Source organism: Leuciscus leuciscus (genome assembly GCF_965113295.1).
Source record: "Leuciscus leuciscus genome assembly, chromosome: 1".
In the NCBI taxonomy this organism is placed as follows: domain Eukaryota; kingdom Metazoa; phylum Chordata; class Actinopteri; order Cypriniformes; family Leuciscidae; genus Leuciscus; species Leuciscus leuciscus.
The window spans coordinates 75,798,010-75,815,501 of NC_138725.1; the positions used below are offsets into that span (position 1 = coordinate 75,798,010).

The window sequence follows — 17,492 nt, forward strand, 5'->3', positions numbered from 1 at the left end:
TCTCTATGGCTCTGGGTATGCCTAAGCTAAATATTGTTTTGACAGTGGCATCATAAAATGCTTGATATGACTCATACCATATATGAAGACTCCTCGGTTCAAATGTCACATCAGTGATACAGTGCAAAAAAACGCAACAGTTTTTTTTTTTTTTTCTATTTATCTTGAGTCTTCACGAACTTTCGCGGGGTTTACACGAGCTCCACCAATCAGATGCATCACTGTGGGATTGTGGGATTGTTTAGGATTGTGGGTAATGAAGTACTTCTCCAAGACATCGCGAATAAAAGGCATTTATCTCAAAACAAGGTTAGTGCCCAATGAACTTTTGGCGGTTATATGAGCATATACAATCGCTTAGTACAGCCGTAGCTGGTTTTAAGTCTACCATGTATGGTTACGTTTTTATGGCTTATACCCCAACTGTCAATGGAGAAATTGTATTGAATTTTTACTTCCGGCACCGGCTGTGGGCGGGACTGTTGAGGAGTAGTGACAGACCAATGAGGCTGAGATGAACACACACACACACACACACACACACACACACACACACACACACACACAAGCCTCTGTATTCTGACGTGTTCTCTGCTTGCCGCTGCGGATTGAGGGACGCGCTGATTATAACAAGACGGGGCGAAGCCGAAGCTGGTTTCATATGTTTTGTGTGCAAAGGCAATCATGTATTTAAAGTACACGCTTAATGGCCCAATGAAAAATAACGAAAACCAGGACATTTTCATCATTTTATAAAAAACAGACGTTTGCCTTAACTAACTCTAATGCCTGATAGTTGGCATGAAGTTGAAAAGTTACTTAGTCAACAGAATGGGACCATTAAAACAAATTGTTACCAAAATTCTAAATTGTAGCATTTGTGTATACTTTCCATTAACAAATTAATCTCCAAATGCTGTTTCAAACTCTTCTTATAAAAATTCTGCAAGTGAGAATGCAAAAAAATTATTTGTATATGGCCTCGCATTTACCGCAATACAAGTGGCCCTTCCTCGTTTCAAACCCGGAAGTGTGAAAAGAACCCATTCGAGGAGGAGCTGCTGCCTCTCCAGTGAAACCGAAAGCAGTCGATGACTGTAAAAACGCCATGTCGGAAGATAGAAAATCAGCAATCGCTTCACATGTGACAGTAAGTTCGTTAAACTTTGTATAGCTGTAATATCGATAGAGTATTTGCGTCTCAACAGACAGTATGACGAACTCAAACTCAAATAAATGATAAAGATGAAAGTTATTTTCGTGATAGGCCTACTTCACGTCAACTGTAACACTCATTAATTGGCCGAAAATGGTTAAACTTACACTTATTCTTTTCTTTAGCAGGATCATTTTAGTTTAATGTTGAAATATTTGGTTGACTTTAAACTATTTTATTATAAAAATTATCGATAGCCTATTGTAATGTTCAGTGACACAGTGAGACTGGGGAAAGGAAGTGTAGTCACAGGATAATGGTCCGTGTACTTTTTGATCATTTCATTTCCTGTTTGGAATGGAATAACGAGAAATGAAAACCAGCTCGTTTATTCGTTTTTTGGTCAAACCGCTCCGCCTTCAGTAAGCTACGAGCTTTTCTTTCTGTCAGGCAGAATCTTGACTCTTGTCAGTACGAGTGCGGCACTGACAAATGCACTTTAATAAAATAAAAACCATCACTCACTGTTAACTACGCACAATATTTGAAGCAGAAATATGTTGCTGGTCACGTAATTCGTGCTGCTGCGACTTGCAAGCGACTCCATTAATGTGAGCCATGTAGCCTATATGACAGATTATATTAGCATATTTCCCATTGATAAATACAGTGCAAATAGTTCCGTCTCTTTGGATAAAAGTGAAGTGGAAATAAAAACCAATAATCTGAACTGTACCATGATAATATGTCCGTAACATTTACCACTCTAGTCTTTTATTGTGACATGTAGGCTATAAATAATTTTGAAAATTGAATAGAAATAAAGTTTATATTTATGAATGTAAGCATGTGTAGCCTACTCAGTTCACATGAAAAGAAAGAGACAGAAAAGAAAGAAGCTTGAATCAGTGAACGTACATTAATACTGACAAAATTACCAGGTTTGGGATTAATTAAAATCATGTAAATTGAAGAGCACGGCATACCTTTAAAATGTTGTTAGTTTTATTATAAAACTAATACAATTTTATTACATACTGAATTGGTCGATGTTTCTCTGAGTTTTCTTTATTATGTTGGCTTAAGAAAGCCAGCATATTTGAACATTATTATTATTATTTATTATTATTATTATTATTATTATGAGAAATTGACTCCGCCTAGAACTTTAATGCTTCACCAAACTCAGCTCAGACCTTAAGACTGGTCTAGCTTATATCTTTTCTAACTGGTCAGACTTATTTTCCCAAAAAATCCATTGACTTGAGTTATCTGAGCAATGAAGGCCGTACTACTTAATGCTGTCCACTAGAGGGGGCGACAGGATAATAAGTGTTTTCTACTCTTTCCCTGTTTGCATCAGATTAAATGACAAATAAATGCATTAATTTCATTCATAAACAGGCCATATCTGTGTATCCACTCTCTCTAGTTTATTTTAAGATATTGTTATTCACACTGGTTTTTGCATTTAATGTTTGTCCATCCAGAACTTTTATTTGTCATGAGCTCTATATTTAAAGATGTAGCCTACTAGAGAGAAAAAATAACACAAACACTGTTTTTACTCTGCAAATTTGTTTTCCTTTCAAGTAGGCTATAGCCTACAAGTTATCCTGCTTTTTGCCATGGCTTTGCCATACTGCCCAGATTAAACAATATTTTCTCCACACGAGATGTTTAAAAACCCTGCATGTAGTTTTTGTGAAGACGAGCGCATATCTTACAAAGGCGCATCTATCTATCTATCTATCTATCTATCTGTCTGTCTGTCTGTCTGTCTGTCTGACTGACTGAGATTCCTTTGAGAAAAATAGCAGACCACCTTTTTTAAACTGTTATTTAAAACAGTGGTCTGCTATATTTCACAAAGGAAGCCCATTTGTGCGGTCGTTGGCGTTATACGAGAGGAACATTCTGAATATGAGCCTACTGTAAAATTAGCTGGCTTAAAAATGTGGATTGATCATTGCAGAGTTATTCCAGACGCCTCCCGGTGCTATTTGTATTGGAATTGTGTAATCACAGATTATGAACAGATGTTTTCAGAGGTGGACAAAGTACACAACTTCCTTACTTGAGTGAAAGTACAGATATACTGGTCAAATATTACTCCGTTACAAGTAAAAGTTGTAAAGACCTTACTGTTATCTATAAGCCAAAACAATGACAACATTTGCATTTAGAAGACCAAACCCAACGTTGAAAATGAAAATCAGTTTCAAGTACAGTAAAATCAAGTAAAGTAGCCTACAGATACTCAAAAAGTGTACTTAAGTACAGTAGCCTACTCAAGTCTGAGTGGTGGTTTCAGACATTACTTTATTAAGGTGCATTTGTCAGTGCCACACTCGTACTGACTCTTATTCTGCCTGACAGAAAGAAAAGCTTGTAGCTTACTGAAGGCGGAGCGGTTTGACCAATCAGATGAAAGGAGCGTTTCAGCGCCGCCCACGTGTGCAAATGAAACATCGAACCCATAAACCGATTTGTAAACCACTAACGAAAAATTAAAAATCGAGCCAAAATCTAATTTTTCGTTTTTTAAACTAAACTAAAAAACGAATAAACGAGCTGGTTTTCATTTCTCGTTATTCCGTTCCAAACAGGAAATGAAATGATCAAAAAGTACACGGACCGATAATCAACACATATAAATAAGATCATATTTGCTTAATGCGAGACGAAAAAACGGATTGTGAAAAACACCTGCAAGAGTTCAGCAGTGTCATTAAAGTGAAGGTGAATCCAGTGTTTAAACGAGGATGCTGTGTTTGAAAGTGTGGCCGACATGTTGCTCTACAAACAAACACTATTAACTGGAGAAAAACTGTTAATGCTGCGTTAAAGTGAATTAAATGCCATTTAATTCAAATGTGTCGAAATTCATTTGTGTTTTGTGCATGCTTTCTGTGTCCACATACAGGTCTGGAATCAAGTCTCTCATCAAGGAGGAAGAGAAGGAGCAAACTTCCTGTAAAATGAATGTGTGTGAGGAGAGAGAGGAGGAGGAGAACCGTACCTGTAAATTGAGTGTGTGTGAGGAGAGAGAGGAGGAGACGTCTGTTCACACTCATAGAGCAGCATCTCCAGTATCCAGCTGTGTGTCCATGAAGAGTAACAACTCCATGCATGCGCCCCCTAAATTCAGTGATGGACCATCTCCAGTATCCAGCTGTGTGTCCATGAAGAGTAACAACTCCATGCATGCGCCCCCTAAATTCAGTGATGGACCATCTCCAGGATTCAGCTGTGTGTCTATGAAGAGTAACAACTCCATGCATGCACCCCCTAAATTCAGTGATGGACCATCTTCTGGATTCAGCTGTGTGTCTATGAAGAGTAACAACTCCATGCGTGAGCCCCCTAAATTCAGTGATGGACCATCTCCAGGATTCAGCTGTGTGTCTATGAAGAGTAACAACTCCATGCATGCACCCCCTAAATTCAGTGATGGACCTGCTGTGACCTCTGACCCTGTGTGAGTATCATAAAGTTCAGGGCCAGTCCGGACTCTGTTGGCGCCCTAGACAAGATATATTTTTTCCATTGCTCCCAGAACTACGACACTGCCAATGACTCACACATACACACAAACACATGTGTGCATATGGTTGCACTAATAGTTATTAAAAATAATTGTAAAAAGGCTAAATAAAATATGTATCCAAATTGAACATATCTATAGATCAGGGATAGCCAACATCGGTCCTGGATGTTTCAAGTCTCTAGGCCTTACGGTTACTGCCCGATTAGTTTTTCGGCGGAATAATAATATTAATAATACAAATCTTAACAATTACAATAGGATTTCAGCACTTCGTGCCTGAACCCCTAAAAAAAACATTCACAACAATAGCCATTATTTTCCAGTATCAGTTTCCGCAAGGCATTATGATTATATACAACATCACATACAACATATATCATCATCCATCATCATCTCGTATAGCACTGATTGTACAGTCTAATAGCAGTTTGTAAAAAGGACTTTCTAAATCACGCCTTGTGACAGCAGGGATGAATTAGTCTTGAGCTAAATGAACTCTCTAGGGCTCGAACTGTTTCATGAAGGGGGTGACAATCATGATTCATTATAGAGTCCATTTTATCAATCATTCTATCATGCCTAATCTCCTCTATTGTGGGTAACACAATCCCTATAACAGAACCTGTCATCTTCATGAGCTTGTTTAATTTGTTCTTTTCCTTTTCCAACAATCCTCCTCCCCAACAAGTGACAGCATTCAAGATCACAGATGATACCACAGAATCATAGAAGGTCTTAAGTAGTGCCCGACATACTCCAAAGGATCTCAGTCGTCTTAACAGATGAATACTACTTTGACCCTTCTTATACACTTGCATCGTATTATCAGAACAATCCAGTTTTACTTGTATGATATTACAGTCTCAATTTCCGACCCTCATATGTTTACTGGTACAACTTGCTGAGGATTATCTACCAAAATCAACCACAATTTCCTTCGATTTGCTAGCATTTAGCCTAAAACCGTTTATCTTACACCAATCCACAAAACTCTCAAATAGCTCCCTATACTCGCCCTCATCATGGTCTGTTATACAGACAACAATTGCTGAGTCATCAGAATATTTCTGGAGGTGACAGGTTTCAGAGTTGCACTGAAAGTCTGATGTATTAAAAGTAAACAAAAAAAAAAAAGGAGCTAAACCCTTTCCTTGAGGGACTCCAGTACTGCACTTCACTACTTGAGATACACAGTCATGCATTCTCACATACTGTGGTCTGTTTAAGAGATAGTCAGTTAACCAATTGACAATACTCTGATGTTCTCCATCATTCTCTATCTTACATTTAAGTAGTGAAGGCTGTATAGTATTAAATGCACTCGAGAAATCAAAGAATGTAATTTGACGATGTTATCCATTTATCATCTCTAAATGACTTGGTGATTTGTGTAAGAGATAAATAATTGCATCATCAACCCCAACACCAGTTTTAAAGGCAAACTGTAGTTTATCCTCAGCAGCACTCATAACCTGCTTAATATGGTTTAATACTAATCTCTCAAAGACCTTCATCAACTGCGCTGTTAAAGCAATTGGTCTGTAGTGTGAGAACTCAGAGGGGTTTGTTATCTTAGGCACTGGTACTATACATGATGTCTTCCATAAAACAGCTTCCATCATTTATTTTGCCTATTTAAATCCAAACAGAGACTCTTTTTTTTTTTTTGGCCTGACAGTGAATGTTTTTATTGAACATTGATGGGTCAACGTATTTTGTGGGAAAATAAATCATTAAAGTGGTTTCTTTTGATTAAAAAAAACGTATAAATGTAAAAGGGGCTTTTACCTCAGACTCGGGATAAAAAACTCACCAGGACTTCAGCAAAGTTTGTACTATTTTTTGTTTATTTTGAGAAATAAATGAAGTTCATTTATAAATTTCATTTTAAAAACACTTATATTTAAAAACTATTACATTTTTAAAAACTAAAGATTCTGAAAGCTTTGAAGGAGATTCCTTAAAAAATATTTTTGGTTTTACAGTATAACAGTAATTGTGATCATTTATTATATGAAATGATTAATATCATATTTTTAAATATGATTGTTTCCTAATATAAATATGGGGGAACCATATGGTTACTGTCACTTTATAAATGTATTTTTACACATCTGAATCTAATCATGTCATGTCAACAAAGCTATTAGTCAGCCAGCTATTAATTATAATGTTAATTATTGTGCCTTTTGACCCAACAGAAGGGCCAAACTTTATATATTATTCAGAAAAAATGTTGATTTAATTACCTTGAACAAAACTGAAAATCATTAACAAGACCTTTATCTCAATATATATATATATATATATATATATATATATATATATATATATATAGGCCTATATAATAATTTTAGTGATTCTCAATGGCTAATTAAAGCGCTGCTCCCCGTAATAACGTCAAGAATCAGCCAAATGTCCATGTGAAACGTGGATGTTTAGGAATGTTTTTGTGTCATCTAGTGGTTTAAAGGATAATAAAATCAAATGCAGCTTTTACCCTGGTGGCCTTTAGCCCTGCTGTACCCTACTATTAATAAAACATGTTTTCTCACTAAAACTAATACAAATACTGCTCTATAAATTACAGAAGTATTGACAGGGTTAATGTAATGGAGCAGTCAAATAATCTGCAGAGAAACAATTTGAAATATTTATTTATTAATGTTTATTTCTCATTATCAACAACAGGAAGAGAAAGAGAGCAGCTTCTCCAGTATGTCTGACCATGAAGGCCACGAAATTCAGTGATGGAGCAGTGACCTTTGACCCTGTGTGAGTATCATCATGTAGGGTGAGAGACACATGAACACAAAATGCTCGAAGGTTCAGAAAAGTTTACATTTCATATGGCTAAACTTCTTTAACAAGTATAACAATTAACAAGTGGAAGTCAAGATGTAAAGAAAGGAATTGTTAAATAGTGTTTTCTTATGCTTCTCTCTGCCATTTCTCTGTTAGACCTCCATTTACACATGAATGAGTTTTGTTACAGTACATGTGTTGCATCAGTGTTATATTAACAATTATTCTTTATATTAGTAATGAAACAAGAAAATTCTGGTTAGGAATAAATAAAATCGGTGGTTCCCAATCTGGTTGTCATGACAAATTGCTGGAGGTGGCACACATTTTTTGCTAATTTCAGTATTTTAAATATTATTATATAAATGTAAGCGTTTTGTAAGGATACTCTGATCGATCTGCCATAAATCAGCCAATAATAACTTCTAAACTCAAACACAAAAAATGCAAGACTGCTCAAACCAGACAGTGAGAGCAAATATGAAAGAACTTTTTAAAATCAGGATTCATATCAGCTGATCAAGGAAATCTGTGATCGGTATAAAATATGTGATTTTCTATTTCTAAAAGAAAAGGTGGCAGGTTATTTAGACATAAATCTTCTCTGACTTTTCAAATGCTTCATTTGTGGCAAAGGGGACATTAATGTGCAACTAGGAAATGCAGTTTGCAGTCTCTTATAATAAATCACCTACCATCAGTCATCATTTACATGTAAATTAATTACATATAATCATTTCAGATGAACACTGCTTTTTCTCCATGTCAGTGCTTCTGTGATATTTTTAAATAATGGTTTCTGGTTTAAACTTTCTGCCAAGAATTTTAGCCTTTCTCTTTTTTTCGAACATTTTAACTAATGAAAACTTGATGTCTCCCTACTTTAAAGCTACACTGTGTCATTTTTTTAAGTTGATTCTTAGCAAAAAACACTTTGTTCTTTCAAAATGATATGTGCTCATTAATGTGTAATTACTTCTACCAACTAATCAAGTATTCTCGTAAGCGTAGAATCTGCCATTTAGAATAGATACGAGCGAGTCGCTCGAATGGCGGCAGCCATGTTGCGCCTCCATCTTGAAAATACATTAGCCAAAGAGGGACATACCTTGAAATTCAAGCTTCGCCTTTCATGTTTTTACACTCAGTGTCACCGTGACGAATGCGAGGGGGAGATTACTCACGACTGCCGGCAGATTTGAAATAATACGGCCACCGTAGGAGTTAAAACGGAATGGGAGGGGCTAGAAAGTAATATTCAGTTGGTAGTCATAAACAATTTCACCGCTAGACGGGAGAAAATCCTACACAGTGTAGCTTTAAATATGGAGGTCATTATCTGCCCCCACATGCCGGATTTATAAGAGCTCCAACTAGGGAACTAGGGATGGAACGGTACACAGAAGTCACGAGGTTCATACCTCGGTTCAGACATCACTGTTCGGTACGAGTTCGGTACAATGGAGGGAAAAGCAAAACAAAAATGTAGAAGGCAATTTTTTTATTATTGTGCATGTCTCAGGCTGTACCACCAAAGGAAAATAAATGTCTTAAGCCTTGTATTTTTTCAATAAGTTTTATTAATAAAGTAAAGGCATATAACCAGTTTATTTGTAGTGCATTGACAATAGTTTTATATAATTAGTTTATTAATTAAATTAAAAAAACAAAAACAACAACCTTGAGATATGTTTGGTAATTGTACCTGAATGAATTTAAAATTAATTTGTTTTCCTTAAAATTTTAATGAACACTAACTTTATTCTCATCTGAATTATATATAATTGGTTTATGTATAAAACAATACTACCATTAAAAACACATTTGATTTTCTTTTTAATCAATGTAGAATGTGTAACTTAAAAATAAACAGATTAGTGCTCTGTTTGAGGACAAGAAATGAATACCAATGCAATATGATGAATGTCCAAAAGATGGCACACACAGACTGTTTTTAAGACGGAGTTACAGATTATGTGTCCCTAAAGAACCTGCGTATCTAACAGAAGTTCCGCATTACATTAATTAATTTGCACGCAAGTTTTATTTATTTTTATACCGTGTATTCTCCGTGTATATTCATGCACCGAACCGTGGCGCCCATACTATGGCAAGCCGTTTTAACATTTAATCATTTAAACCGACTAGTCTCTATTTTCATGCTACTAGTACTTATTTTTTAGATACTAGTATCTATTCCATTAAGTACTAGTACTTATTCATTAGCTACTAGTGTTTATTCTTTAGGTACTAGTGCCTATTCTTTAGATACTAGTGCTTATTCTTTAGGTACTAGTACTTATTCAATAGATACTAGTACTTATTCATTAGATACTAGTACTTATTCATTAGATACTAGTACCTATTAAATAGATACTAGTACTTATTCATTAGATACTAGTACTTATTCATTAGATACTAGTTCTTATTTATTAGATACTAGTACTTATTCATTAGTTACTAGTACTTATTATTAGATACTAGTACTTATTCATTAGATACTAGTACCTATTAAATAGATACTAGTACCTATTAAATAGATACTAGTACTTATTCCAATAGTGACTAGTAACTATTCTTTTGTTACTAGTAACAAATAAAAAAAATTGCCATTGACTTCTATGGGCATCTGTCATTCAGATATCAACTATTCAGTTCTGACTAGTATGTATTCCAATTGTGACTAGTACATATATATTAGATACTAGTAGTTATTTATTAGGTACTAGTACTTATTTTTTAGATACTAGTAACTATTACTAGATACTAGTATGTATTCAATAAACACTAGTACTAAGTCATTAGATACTAGTACCTATTAAATAGATACTAGTACCGATTAAATAGATACTAGTACTTATTCATTAGATACTAGTACTTATTCAATAGATACTAGTACTTATTCATTAGATACTAGTACTTATTCATTAGATACTAGTACCTATTAATTAGATACTAGTACTTATAAATTAGCTACTAGTACTTATTCAATAGATACTAGTAACTATTTATTAGATACTAGTATTTATTCCAAATGTTACTAGTAAGATTTTTTATTTTACTAGTAAGATTTTTAATTGAACTATCCAGTGGCATTTCTGACTAGTCATAACATAAGACGAGTAAAAAAGCAGTTGTGACTAGTAAAATAAAAAATCTTACTAGTAACATTCGGAATAAATACTAGTATCTAATAAATAGGTACTAGTATCTATTGAATAAGTACTAGTATGTAATTTATAAGTACTAGTATCTAATTAATAGGTACTAGTATCTAATGAATAAGTACTAGTATCTAATGAATAAGTACTAGTATCTATTAAATAAGTACTAGTATCTACTGAATAAGTACTAGTATCTAATGAATAAGTACTAGTATCTAATGAATAAGTACTAGTATCTAATGAATAAGTACTAGTATCTAATGAATAAGTACTAGTATCTATTGAATAAGTACTAGTATCTATTGAATAAGTACTAGTATCTAATGAATAAGTACTAGTATCTAATGAATAAGTACTAGTATCTAATAAATAAGAACTAGTATCTAATGAATAAGTACTAGTATCTATTGAATAAGTACTAGTATCTAAAGAATAAGTACTAGTATCTAATGAATAAGTACTAGTATCTAATGAATAAGTACTAGTATCTAATGAATAAGTACTAGTATCTATTGAATAAGTACTAGTATCTAATGAATAAGTACTAGTATCTATTGAATAAGTACTAGTATCTAATGAATAAGTACTAGTATCTAATAAATAAGAACTAGTATCTAATGAATAAGTACTAGTATCTATTGAATAAGTACTAGTATCTAAAGAATAAGTACTAGTATCTAATGAATAAGTACTAGTATCTAATGAATAAGTACTAGTATCTAATGAATAAGTACTAGTATCTATTGAATAAGTACTAGTATCTAATGAATAAGTACTAGTATCTAATAAATAACTACTAGTATCTAATATATATGTACTAGTCACAATTGGAATACATACTAGTCAGAACTGAATAGTTGATATCTGAATGACAGATCCCCATAGAAGTCAATGGCAAAAAAATTATTTGTTACTAGTAACAAAAGAATAGTTACTAGTCACTATTGGAATAAGTACTAGTATCTATTTAATAGGTACTAGTATCTAATGAATAAGTACTAGTATCTAATAATAAGTACTAGTAACTAATGAATAAGTATTAGTATCTAATAAATAAGAACTAGTATCTAATGAATAGGTACTAGTATCTAATGAATAGGTACTAGTATCTAATGAATAAGTACTAGTATCTAATAAATAAGAACTAGTATCTAATGAATAAGTACTAGTATCTATTGAATAAGTACTAGTATCTAAAGAATAAGTACTAGTATCTAATGAATAAGTACTAGTATCTAATGAATAAGTACTAGTATCTAATGAATAAGTACTAGTATCTATTGAATAAGTACTAGTATCTAATGAATAAGTACTAGTATCTAATAAATAAGAACTAGTATCTAATGAATAAGTACTAGTATCTAATGAATAAGTACTAGTATCTAATGAATAAGTACTAGTATCTAATGAATAAGTACTAGTATCTAATGAATAAGTACTAGTATCTATTGAATAAGTACTAGTACCTAAAGAATAAGCACTAGTATCTAAAGAATAGGCACTAGTACCTAAAGAATAAACACTAGTAGCTAATGAATAAGTACTAGTACTTAATGGAATAGATACTAGTATCTAAAAAATAAGTACTAGTAGCATGAAAATAGAGACTAGTCGGTTTAAATGATTAAATGTTAAAACGGCTTGCCATACCCGTACCGTTTCGGTTCAATATGAATACATGTACCGTTCCACCCCTAGCTCCAACCCATATTCAGTGTGCAAATTGCACAAAGAAACAATTTGGTGAATTGTACTTTAAAGGGGAACTTTTATTTGAGAAGTTTAGTTATATTTTTGGTTCATTATGAAACAGTAGCGGGACACATTAGACTATGGTGGGCCGCCACAATCTAGTTAATGAATGGGAAACACTAATGGGTTAAAAATATCATTGCTAGAACAGAACCTTGAGAAACCTTGGTCAGTTGGCCACAATGTCTGTAAGAGCAAACACTAGTACTCAGACTATATGATTTTCATATTAAACATATTTAAATATTTTCTTTATTTTCACAAAGGTCTTTTCTGTTTGTTTTTGTGTCTCTGTCTTCTTAATGTGTTTTCAGTGGTGGAAGAGCTGACCAGATCAGAGATGTGTCCTGTCAGACCAGCACATCCTCCTCTTGTCAGAAACACATCAGTCATCATGACACAGAAGCAGCCCTGCAGCTCGATTCTCACCAGCCAGTGCATGATGATCTGCAGAGAGTCAAAGACCAGCACAAAACCAGCATGAAGAACAGATACGAGAGGGTTTTTGAGGGAATCAAACTACAAGAGCATCAGACCCTCCTGAACAGGATTTACACACAGCTGTACATCATAGATGGAGAGAGTGAAGGAGTGAATGAAGAACATGAGGTGCTACAGATGGAGAAAAGTTACAAGACCCTCCAAGACACTCCAATCAACTGCAATGACATCTTTGATCCTTCACCTGAACTAGGATATGAGGAGAAGAGAAGAGAGAAGAAAGACAAAATCAAGACTGTTCTTACTAAAGGCATCGCTGGAATTGGAAAAACCGTCTCTGTGCAGAAGTTCATTCTGGACTGGGCCGAGGGAAAAGCCAATCAGGATGTAGATTTCATGTTTGTTCTTCCATTTAGAGAGCTGAACTTGATTAAAGATCATCAGTACAGTCTTCACAGACTTCTGCTGGACTTTCATCCTGAACTTCAAGATCTGGACCCAAAGATTTATGATGAATGTACAGTTGTGTTCATCTTTGATGGTCTGGATGAGAGCAGAATTACACTGATGTTTTCAGACAGTGAGAAAGTTTCTGATGTGACTGAGTCTTCATCAGTGGGTGTGTTGATGTCAAACCTCATGAAAGGAGATCTGCTTCCCTCTGCTCTCATCTGGATCACCACCAGACCAGCAGCAGCCAATCAGATCCCCTCCAAATACATCAACCGTGTGACAGAAATTCAGGGATTCAATGACCCTCAGAAGGAGGAATATTTCAGGAAGAGAATCAGTGATGAGCATCAAGCCAGCAGAATCATTTCACACATCAGAAAAGCAAGAAGCCTCCACATCATGTGCCACATACCCGTCTTCTGCTGGATCTCAGCCACTGTGCTTCAAAACATCCTGAAACAAGATCTCAGTGCAGAAATCCCTCAAACTCTGACTGAAATGTACATACACTTTCTCCTCATTCAGACTAGCATGAGGAACCAGAAGTATGAAGAGAGAGATCCAGAGAAACTCCTGCAGTCCAACAGAGAAGTGATTGTGAAACTTGCTGAACTGGCTTTCAATCAGCTGATGAAGGGCAATGTGATGTTCTATGAGGAGGACCTGATTGAGAGCGGCATAGATGTCACTGACGCCTCAGTGTATTCTGGGATTTGCACTGAGATCTTTAGGGAGGAATCTGTAATCTGTCACAGGAAGGTTTACAGCTTTGTACATCTCAGCTTTCAGGAGTTTTTTGCAGCACTGTATGTGTTTCTCTGTTATTTACACAAGAACAGTGAAGTTCTGAAAATATTACTTACAGGAAAATCCAGAAATCAGTGTGAGAATGTTCCTCTGGATGTGTTTCTGAAGGAAGCAACGAATAAAGCCTTGAAGAGTAAAAATGGACACCTGGATCTTTTCCTTCGATTCCTTCATGGCATCTCACTGGAGTCCAATCAGAGACTCTTACAGTATGTGCTGATTCACACAGAGAACAACCCAGAGAGCATCAAGAAAATAATCCAAAACCTCAAACGAGGTCAGAAAAACAATGTCAGTCCTGAAAGATGGATGAATCTGTCACACTGCCTGATTGAGATGAAGAATAATTCTATTGTTGAAGAAATGCAGGCATTTTTAAAATCTAAAGCAAAACGTAAAATTCTTTCTCTTGCACAATGTTCAACTTTGGCAAACATGATCCTGATGTCAGAGGAGGTGATGGATGAGTTTGACCTTAAAAAGTACAACATTAAATCAAAGGAGGGTCGAAGGAGACTGGTACCTGCTGTGAGGAACTGCAGAAAAGCTTGGTGAGTGTGAAGATGTAATAACACAATTATTACAGGTGACCAGGGGTTAAAGTGGGCGGGTACGGTCCGGAACTGCGTTCCGGCACCTCAGATAAATTAATTAATTAATAGATTCATTAATATCAATGTCAATATAAATTTTTCCATTTTCAGCCCAGTCAATTTTAACATAGTATCGTCATCATATCAGTGTAGATGTAGATGGACCAAAATACAACCATTAAAATATCAAGTAAATAAGTATTGTGATAGTTGGTGCCACAGTGACACTCTTGTCCCAAAAAGTATTGCTATACCATGATACTCAATATGTTGTCCCACAGTGAGTAATTTTTCCCTGAGGGTTCCCCCACCTGCCAAATACCACTTTATCCACTATGTGACACATTGTGATGGATGTTTGATGAATATTATGTTCACAAACATAAAACATTAATTACTTGCACTAATTGCAGTGTGTTGTTTTCATTCTCAACCAAATTGACTAGTGGTGGAACGGATCACAATATTCACGGTTCACAATAAAAAATAAATGTAAAAATTACTTGCGGTCCATTTGCGGTTTTTGAGCCTCAGATCGGATCATTTTTCGGATCAGCTTTTAAATGCTTTTAATTTATTACTTAAAGCTCACTTGAAGTTATTCGATACCACATCAAAAACTACTAGCCTAACTGATAAAGTGAACAGTCGGTAATAAAATAAGAACAAATGCACAAATTACAAGGAGAGATGAATACTAAATAACAAAGTTACAAAGTCTAAAAGTAGTATTCAGGTACAGAAATTAATAATGAAGCCTAATTATAAAATAACACTGTAGAAATTAAATATGGTTTCATCTTTGTTTTCAGCTGTATTTTGTTGTTTTATTAACATTAATGACACAGACAACTGTAGGAATATTAGGTGTGTGCTATTCCTTTAAGACCAAATGCACGGACTGAAAAAACTGAAAAACAGCTGGTTTCTTTCTAGACTGTTCACTTGTGACATAACCGACAGAATACTTGCCGAGACGGGTATTTAGACGAATATTTTGACATAATTTTGTATCCGTTCAAGGGCAAGGAAACGTGTAAGAGGAATCAATTTGGTGTTCGAGCGCTATCTGAAACGCGCCTCTCTCTCTCTCTGCATGCGCGCACTTTGGGTGCTTGTCCCGATTTTCGCCTCTTCTTCCACATTTAAAATTGGTTGAATGTGTAAAACACGTTCAAATTATAAACTTTTACTCTATGATGGTCAAATTTAGCAGTTAATCCGCGAATCACATGCGTGCCGAACCGTGGGGCCTGGTCCGTACGGATCATGGATCAACTGCAATCCGTTCCACCCCTAAAATTAACAGTTTCCTTTTACCTCAATTAAGTTTTGTATAAACCAGAATAAACATGATTGTTGATTTTAAAGGTCCCGTTCTTCGTGATCCCATGTTTCAAACTTTAGTTAGTGTGTAATGTTGTTGTTAGAGTATAAATAATATCTGTAAAATTCTAAAGCTCAAAGTTCAATGCCAAGCGAGATATTTTATTTAACAGAAGTTGCCTACATCGAACGGCTCGTTTGGACTACATCCCTCTACTTCCTTCTTTAATGACGTCAGTAGAACAGTTTTTTGACTAACCTCCACCCACAGGAATGCTCCCTCAACTCTACCGAAATTCGTTTATGTACTTGCGCACTTCTTATAACTTACTGTGTTTACTCAGCTCTTACGGTGATTTTCTGGAGTAAAACTGATGCTTCATCTTTTGTGTGATGTACAATAAACTTTATTAAACTCATCAGTATATGTTTGATCATCATTTGGACCTGGTCCGAAACAGCAGACTTGTAGGCTATTAATAAATAATGGATCCATACAAGCAGATGACAAATACGTTATAATAACCGTAATTAAACTACTAAACTATACTGCCCTACAAAGCAAAAAGGCAGTAACTACGCAGAGTGCAGAACTGAGAAAAATGACTTTAAAGTTATTCTGTCATCCAGCCTAAGTAGTTGTAGGTAGATTATTGGACATGTGGCTGTTTTGTTACTTTATTTTAGCTTACTCTTTGTACATATCAATCCTCATATTTAATTTGATATTTTACCCCTATTTTGCAGTTACTGTATTCTTGCTTTGTACATTTGCTTTGTATTACTTACCAAAAACGTGGCACCATACCAAGGAAAAAGGCAGTAACTACAGATTCTCCAAAAACTATTACCATTTTTCTCCAAAACGACACACATTTGAGATAACATGTTTTGTCACATAACAAAGGATGCCTTGAATGTCATGAAAAGGATAATAACTCATTTTTGACCAAAAATGCAGTTACTGCCTTTTTGCTTTGTAGGGCAGTATACCTGTTCCATCTATACTCTGTAGGCATTATTGTCTGACTCGAAATGAACATCATTACTGAGAGTTTCTGATATTATCATCATTCCGTGAGATGAAATTTTCCTGAGAGACTGAGCGCGAGCTCATGAAGCTCCGCCCCCTGGGTCGTCCAGCAGCAGCTTATTTGCATTTAAAGGGCACACACTAAAACAGCGTGTTTTTCTGAGCCCCAAAAAATGACAATTTAAACATGCTGTAAAAAATTATCTGTTGGGTATTTTGAGGTGAAACTTCACATACACACTCTGGGGACATCAGAGACTTATTTTACATCTTGTGAAAAGGGGCATAATACGGGACCTTTAAATCACATTTATTTTAATTGCTGGATCTTCCTGCTGAACAGACAACCAGCGTGATGTTATATGTTGAAGTTGGTCTTGACTCCAGCATGCCTTTTAATCAGTTCTCCTTT

At 35.1% G+C, this 17,492-nt stretch overlaps 1 protein-coding gene and 1 long non-coding RNA gene across 9 annotated transcripts in view; one reads left to right on the forward strand and one right to left on the reverse strand.

Annotated features, from left to right (window-relative positions):
• Positions 1 to 1,037: 1,037 nt before the first annotated feature.
• The window catches only part of LOC309510184 (uncharacterized protein), an 85,661-nt gene continuing 69,206 nt past the window's right edge, over positions 1,038 to 17,492 (forward strand). For 6 of the 8 annotated variants that reach the window (XM_082185037.1, XM_082185039.1, XM_082185038.1 and 3 more), the window contains exons 1-4: positions 1,038 to 1,150; positions 4,083 to 4,637; positions 7,398 to 7,481; positions 12,742 to 14,679. In XM_082185037.1, the coding sequence (XP_082041163.1) occupies positions 4,138 to 4,637; positions 7,398 to 7,481; positions 12,742 to 14,679 (2,522 nt within the window). In that variant the 5' untranslated portion in view covers positions 1,038 to 1,150; positions 4,083 to 4,137. The remainder of the gene's footprint in view (positions 1,151 to 4,082; positions 4,638 to 7,397; positions 7,482 to 12,741; positions 14,680 to 17,492) is intronic. The other 2 variants (XM_082185040.1, XM_082185041.1) reach the window with 2 other exon arrangements.
• LOC309512848 lies at positions 14,822 to 17,478 on the reverse strand. The gene is made up of 3 exons (XR_014211200.1): positions 17,259 to 17,478; positions 15,915 to 16,596; positions 14,822 to 15,807 (listed from the first exon to the last, which is right to left on the reverse strand). It is a non-coding gene; the product is annotated as an uncharacterized lncRNA (long non-coding RNA).